The sequence below is a fragment of the Gouania willdenowi genome, chromosome 7 (assembly GCF_900634775.1).
Source record: "Gouania willdenowi chromosome 7, fGouWil2.1, whole genome shotgun sequence".
Lineage (NCBI taxonomy): Eukaryota > Metazoa > Chordata > Actinopteri > Blenniiformes > Gobiesocidae > Gouania > Gouania willdenowi.
The window spans coordinates 11,425,213-11,432,456 of record NC_041050.1 but is presented as its reverse complement, the minus strand read 5'-3'; the positions used below and the strand labels follow the sequence as shown (position 1 = coordinate 11,432,456).

Here is a 7,244-nt window from a genome sequence, read left to right as displayed (position 1 = left end):
ATTAGATTAGAGATTTTACAGAGCAGCCGGCTGGAGCCACACATCTCAGCTTAACAGTAGATGTATATAAAAGCATGTAGAAGCAAACAAGCTTGTACAAAAAACTAAAGGAATAACAGGAAATGAATGAGGAAAAAGTGGCAATATTGAAGACTTGCTTAGACTCATTTTAACAGCAAAATAACTGTCACAATTTAGAAGAATAAACCACAGAACATTGTTGTTTACCTTTTTAGGCTTTGATTAAATCAATTTTCTAGGACAGTGATAAACGATCACATGCGAAGACATGAAAGACGGATTCCTTACACGATGAAGATCAATACAAAAAAATGAATTGGTAGAGAAACGTTCCAGCCACATCAATGTCAGCAACACAAAATCAGAGAGCGAGGAAAAAGAACGTTCTTTGCACAATTACACAGCAGATTAAATGCAGCATTGACATGACTCTGGCACCGCTGCCTCCTTATGCCTATGCATGAATCATTAGCAGCTTATGCAGATGAACACTCTGATTACAGGTTGTGTGTGATCCATTTAGAATTTGGGACGCAACATTTAGAGCAAAGCCCATTCAATAAAACATGGCTCTTACGTAATACACCAACAACAATCAATGAAACATGCATTTTTAACCGCTAACTGGATCCTGCCTTTTACCGCAGCACAAAGTTCAATTTGTAGGAAAAGAGATGCATTGCTGTGAGGCTGTTTGAGGCACAACAGTGGCTCACAAAAAAAAAAATCACACCTACAAAAGAAAGCCTGCTCAGATTCTCTCTAACGTTTCTCAGATGTACATGAGTGGGTGTACATATTTCTTACATGCCGCAGCCAAGCTGATGACTAGCCTTGGGACAAGATTTATGTGTAATTCCACAATGCCAAAGACGGTGAGGGCTTGTTGGTTTCAATGCAAATGCATCCAAATGTGTTGCTTTTTTTCTCTCGTCGTCCCATTTTTTCAAATCCAAATAGGAAATGTTTAAACTGGGCTGAGATCTAACACACACACACACACACACACACTAACACTTTCGTCTGATATCAATATGTGGACTTCACTTGTCAGCTCAACCTCTGAACCCATTTAGTTTGTCTGAAAGCATGAGGGATCTGCAACGCACCTCACTCGTATATGTATGGGTGAGAGGGTGAATGAGGGAGTGAGTGGGAGTCAGTAAAAGCCCAAAGCACTTACAGGGTGGGAGGGGGAGGGAGGTGGAGGGGTTAGGGCTCAACAGTGAGGAGGTGGCGGTTGAAAAAGCAAATCTAACTCACTGTGACAGATATCAGAGCTGTTAGAACCACCATGACAAAGCAACATGGACAGCACAGATCCAGTGAAACAGAAACCCGAGAAGAAAGGGATGTGGATGTTCAGGATAAGAGGAGGGGATGTACCTCACGAGGCACTTGGGGAAAGAGATGTTTGAGCTGGAGTGCAGATAAGCACAACACACGGGTGAGTAAAAGCTTTGGATGAGAAAAAAAAAAAAAACCTTTTCTCCAAAAGTGTATGGAAATGAACTAAAATCTAAGCGGAGTGGACAGGATTTTTGTTAAAGACTCACATTAACACACCCACTAAGGAATGTGTCAAAATATCTGATTCACGGAAACTGATTTCTTGCATAATTAAAAAGCAGACATTTATACATATACTTTTAATAAGCACAAAAACACAGAGGGGATAGCTTAGTTTTAGTCCTGGGGGGTTATTGAAAGGTTAATGGGGAATAGGCTACATGTAATATTAACAAGTGAAGGATGATCTTTCTATCTGTTGGTAAGCAAAGCACTTAAAATTTAATGAAATGGAGTATTTATAAAACATGGTGATAAATGATATAGGGATAGAATGAGCAAGAGAAGGGAATACACCAGCATTATTACTAAATAATGAGAGAAAGACACTAGGCTGGTGTGGAAATGACACAGAGAAGGAGGGAGGGGCATTGGAGGAGATTAAGTGAGCTCAGCGTTGTTTGTTTGACGCTGCAAAGCACCGCGGGATGTTTGTTCAGTGGCGCTCCCGCCTGGGACGAGCACAAAGCCGGCAGGGGGACCCCAAACTTGGCTGAGGAGAAAAGGAGTGAGCAGCATATTATTCCTTTATCACCTCAGGAGGAGTATACGAGGAGAAGATAAGGATTAGAGAGCAGCACTGTGGGACTTCTCTGATGGGATGCGACTTGGGAGCTGGAAAGTTTGCAGACCCATATTGTCGCTAAGCAGTTTATTTTAGATTTGTGTTCGGGCATAATTTTTCAGTTTTGCCCTTTTTTTTCTTCTTTCTTTTTGGCGGAAAGAATGGGATTAACTGAGTAAGTAAAACTGCTCAGTTGTTTTGAAGTCCTTTCTGCCTTTTGAATTAAAACGGTAGAATCCATCAGCAGGAGTTTTGAGTTGACCAGCAGTGACTGTTTTACCCAAACTCATTTATAGCCAGTTTAAGGTGAAGTATTCACTTCTGTACGTATCCATATTTTTAGATAAATGTGTTAAAAGTTTTTTTATATAAAATGTGATTTGATTTTCCACATAACTTGCTGGTTAGGTTTGTTTCCCTTATGCCTAGGCTTTCTATGCTAGCTCTCCACGAGCACGGGGCTATTGATTTCCTCCCTCAAACCAAATAATGCATAATCTATAGGGGTGGGACAATATACAAAGTTCACGATACAAGACAATTTGATACTGGGCTCACACTAATGATGCAAGACAATATCTTGAAAAAAAATTACAATAATTGCAGTTTGAAAAATAACAATGCTTTTATTTGACTAACTCTGTGCATAACCTTTTCAACTCAAGTGAATATAAATGATAATAAAATAAACATGAACACAAATAAGGCAAATGTTTCCTATTTAAAGTGCAAAAGGTGCCACTCCAAATAAATGTTACAATTAAAACCAGATAAATAACATTCTTCAAGAAAAATGAAATTCCTATCTATGTATGACCTTTTAAACATCAAACTAACAACAGTCTACACAGCCCAGATTTAAGATAGGCATGTTATTTTTCAATAATATTAGCACGTCCACATTTTCTGTCAGCATTGAAACCTTTTTGCATTGACTATGTCTCCTTTGCAACATTGCGATACTACTCGCACCATCTACAATATATCTTGTGATGTTTTAATATCATGATGTCGCACGATATATCCTCCACAATTATTATTAGTTTGTGTAACTTAATTCTGCTCCTATCTGGGTTTTTATGGCCGTTCACTGGCTACAGTTCAATAAAAGAAGTGCCATAAAAAAACCAATCATCTGATAAGTTAAAAATGTGGCTTTTTAATTTGTCATGGAGCACGTTTTCCTCATTGAATTACTCAAAAATACGCTTGATACCAAATCATAATAATAAAAGATGAGAAAGTAAGAAAATGAATTGGCAACTTTTCGTGTGCCTCGGAACTACATTCAAGCACTCAAAACTTGAAACAATATGGGTGCAAACTGAAGCCCTGCTTGAATTTAATTCCAGCAGAAATACGATATGATCCATCCATCTTCTAGACATCCTTATTTTTGCACTTAGGGTTGGGAGAACACACATCAAGTGCAACAAAAACGCTATAAATACAAAACTGTTTAAAGTCCACCATCACTTTTCACATCATTAAACATAAACCATGGACAAAGTGACCCAGTTGGACATTTTATCTATAGCTTTATTTCACTTTGGACAGGTCTACAGCTGATGTTTCTGAAATGTTGCTAAACAATGCAACCTCTAGTCGATGTGTTGCACTATTGCTCTATGTGTGCTATGACATCATCATCTGGAAAACTGCAAATCTTATTTTTCAGAGTGGACACGGAATTATAGCCAGTCTCACTAAACAACTGCAGAGATGTTTGCAATGTCATCGTATAATTCGTGATCAGTCCGTATGACTTTCACTAGAAATCCAATCGATCTGTTTATATGAGAGACAATGGATTAAAGTATTTTTAGTGTGACTGGTTCCTGCCCTTACACTGTGACTTTGAACAAGCTCTGTTTGTATTAAAACAGTTGTATTTAATACTTCTTGTAAATCCTGAACTACTAAATCATGTTTTTTCCTTGCCTTTGTTCCTCTACTATATGTTGCGAAAAATGCATCCCTAAAGTGATGAATACAATCTAAATGTGTAACCTAATGAGGCAAATATTTACTTTTTTTTAAAAGATAAATGAAAAAACAAGACAAATTTGATGTTTCAACTGGTGAATACAATATTAACACACTGATATTTTATATGTATGGATAATTGTTCCTGTGTAGTATTAGCCCTCAGTCAGTAACTCAATCAGATGTTTAAGAGCTCATAGGTGCAACCAAAGAAAAAATGCTTTTTGCAATGCTTCTCCTCTCATTTCTATCCAACTAGGGAAATCCAGAGGGAGTATAGATCTTGGAGGATCTGATTTCCAGAAACATGACCTGTGGGCTACCTCCACGCCTCTTCCTGCTACTGATTTCTCTCCTCCAAGACTCTGAGGAGACCTGCCCATCCATGTGCCTCTGCATTTCTGACACCATCAGCTGCAGCTCCAGTGGTTTGTCCAGAATACCCACGTCCATCCCTACGTTCTTCACCACCCTTGACCTCAGCCACAATCACTTCTCCTGGCTGGGTCCAGGTAACTTTAACAGGATGCCCCAGCTAGAAAATGTACTAATGTCCCACAATCAGATCAGCAGCCTCGGACATGGGGTGTTTCGCAATGCCTCAAGCATCCGGCACATCGATCTGTCCTCCAACAAGTTACGAGTGGTGGAGCAGCACTATTTTGAGGGGCTGTGGAGGCTAGAGGAGCTTCTTCTCTACAACAACAGGATCACACAGGTAGAAGCCAGCACAATGAGCGGTCTGAGCAGCTTGAAAAAAGCCTATTTCAGCCTAAACCAGATCACACACTTCCCATTCTTCTCCATTCAAGACCACAGTCATCCATTCCTGAGCATGCTGGATCTCTCATCCAACAGAATGAGTCGTTTGCCATGGGAAGACGTGAAGGCCTTGCCGGGGCTGCTCCAGCGAGGACTCTATCTGCACAACAACTCTCTCATCTGTGACTGCACCATGTACAGTGTGTTCTGGCACTGGGATCTGAGGGGTTATAACTCCATCAAGGACTTTACAGAGGAACATACCTGTACCATCTCTGGAGACCCAAAAGCCTCCATTCAGTTTTTGAAGCAAAACCGTTTTTTTTTCAACTGTTCATTAGAAAAAGTCGTCTCACAAACAGTGACCGTCCTCCTTTCCAGCGTGTTGGTATCTGAGGGCGAGGGAATACGTCTAGACTGTCAAACTTCATTAAACAGCACAAACCTCTCATTCACGTGGCTTTCTCCGAGCAGGGGGTCCATTACCAAGTCCAGTGTAAATGACACACAAATTACACTATTTCCAAATGGTACGCTAGAGATCCAGGCAGTCAAAAGCAATGACTCAGGTCTATACATGTGCACAGCAGTGGATTTTAAACAAGCATTGAATGCAACACGAGAGGTGAATGTGACAGTGCAGCTACCTCAAACAGAGTCATTCAACACGGGTTACACCACCCTACTGGGCTGTGTGGTTACCCTTGTGCTCATCCTTATGTACCTCTACTTGACTCCCTGTCAATGCAACTGCTGCAAACCGCCCAGGCCTGCAGGTATCCCCATTGTGGCCTATGACCCCAGCAGCCTGTCTTCTGTGTTCTTATCCACCTCTAGAAAACCTTCCAAGCCCTTTATCAACAAGCATGTAGCATTCATGGAGCCTACAGATGAAGAAGGAGCTGATGGGACGCTGGAAAGTTAATCGAGCGCTGAGTGCCGGAGTGTCTGATTCTGCTCTTTTCTGTCTTCAATTGTATTAGTTTCAGCACTCTGACACTGCCAAATCACAGCTGAGCCATTATCTGTTCTGAAAACCAGGTAATAACTTCTCAATGTTCTCAGGTACAGCACCGAGGGGGATATTTCTTCTGAGATCAGAGAGTAAATCCGACTCATGGTTGTTCATTAAAGTTTTCCCAAAATAATGCTGAGAGTGAATGATTTCTCAGGATGAAAGAAGTGTCTCGGTTCACTCGTGGTGCTCCATAATTAGTGTAGTGGAGACAGGCAGCTTACGATTGGTTGAAATACTCTCTTGAATGTAGCTTGAGCACGTAACACCCAACGACCTAATATTCCCACTTTGTAAATAAATGGTCGAAAGTCTATTAAATGTGCAGCCTGCTGTGAAACTCTGGTTTTTGTAGGTAATTAGTTTAGTTTTACTATTGAAAATAAATCCAAGCAGCAGCTGTAGCTCCAAGCAAACATTTAAAATTCTTATCTTGCAGGAAGCAGCAGTGCATCACACTGTAATCCATCTTATAAATACATATCTCATGCAAACTTGTTACATTAATCAGGTGGCAAAAAACGGCAAATCTCTCTCTGCACTCTGCTTATCAGGTGAATAAGGAAACACAGTAAAAAAAAAAAAAGAGGAGTCAACAAACCCAGCAGATATCGGATGGACCTTCAAAGGACTTTTGATCGACACAGTTGAGCACTTTGAACCACTGACATAAACAAAAAAAATCACTAAATCTGAACTAGACTGATAAATTCCTCAAGCAGCTTTGACAAGTCACTAAAGGGGACGTTGCTTTTTGAGTCGTTGCTTTTGACAAATATGGCAATGCACACTTCAAAACACGAGAGTTGCACGCTGAAATTTGAGATATAAAAGCTGCTGAACGACAACCTGTGTGTGATGCCTCAAAGGAACAGAAGTGCGTAGGACGGAAAACATAATGACATGAAAAACAGAAGATAGCATATGAAAGGGTCAAGGAGAGAGAGACATTTAAAACCCGATGGAAGGAAATGTAACCGGCTTAAATCAATAAAATATTTTCAAGTCCAGACATCCTTCATAATTTATAATGCTATCCTAATTCTAATGCAAAGTTAGGGTAGGACAGACTATGGATTGCTTTGAAGACTCTTTAGGATTAGACGTAATCCGTCACACATAATGTCAGGGAAGAGAGGTCTGAGACTATATGTGGAAGCAGAGCATGTCATCGGATGATTTCTGATTACTTTCAAATCTGTAATTAAAACTTGACCTTTTTTTCTTTACCCTGAGGAGGCAAACGCTATCATGCGTCTTGAAAATGGCACACACATATTTAAATATCAGGGATTAGAGAAAAATCTGTTCAGCTGCATTGTAACG

At 40.2% G+C, this 7,244-nt stretch overlaps 1 protein-coding gene across 2 annotated transcripts; it reads left to right on the top strand.

Moving 5' to 3' along the window:
- The first annotated feature begins 1,320 nt into the window (after positions 1-1,320).
- On the top strand, positions 1,321-5,976 carry LOC114466656 (adhesion molecule with Ig-like domain 3). Of its 2 annotated transcripts, none has more exons than XM_028452273.1 (2): positions 1,321-1,468; positions 4,401-5,976. In XM_028452273.1, the coding sequence occupies exon 2, from the start codon at positions 4,449-4,451 to the stop codon at positions 5,826-5,828; it is 1,380 nt and encodes a 459-aa protein (XP_028308074.1). In that variant the 5' UTR covers positions 1,321-1,468; positions 4,401-4,448; the 3' UTR covers positions 5,829-5,976. The 2 variants fall into 2 exon arrangements, with proteins under 2 accessions (XP_028308074.1, XP_028308073.1); XM_028452272.1 differs by lacking the exon at positions 1,321-1,468 and adding an exon at positions 2,023-2,330.
- Positions 5,977-7,244: the final 1,268 nt, after the last annotated feature.

What these genes read in the sequence shown, in the direction of transcription:
- LOC114466656 (XM_028452273.1), top strand. Translation starts at nt 4,449, where the DNA reads ATGACCTGTGGGCTACCTCCACGCCTCTTCCTGCTACTGATTTCTCTC.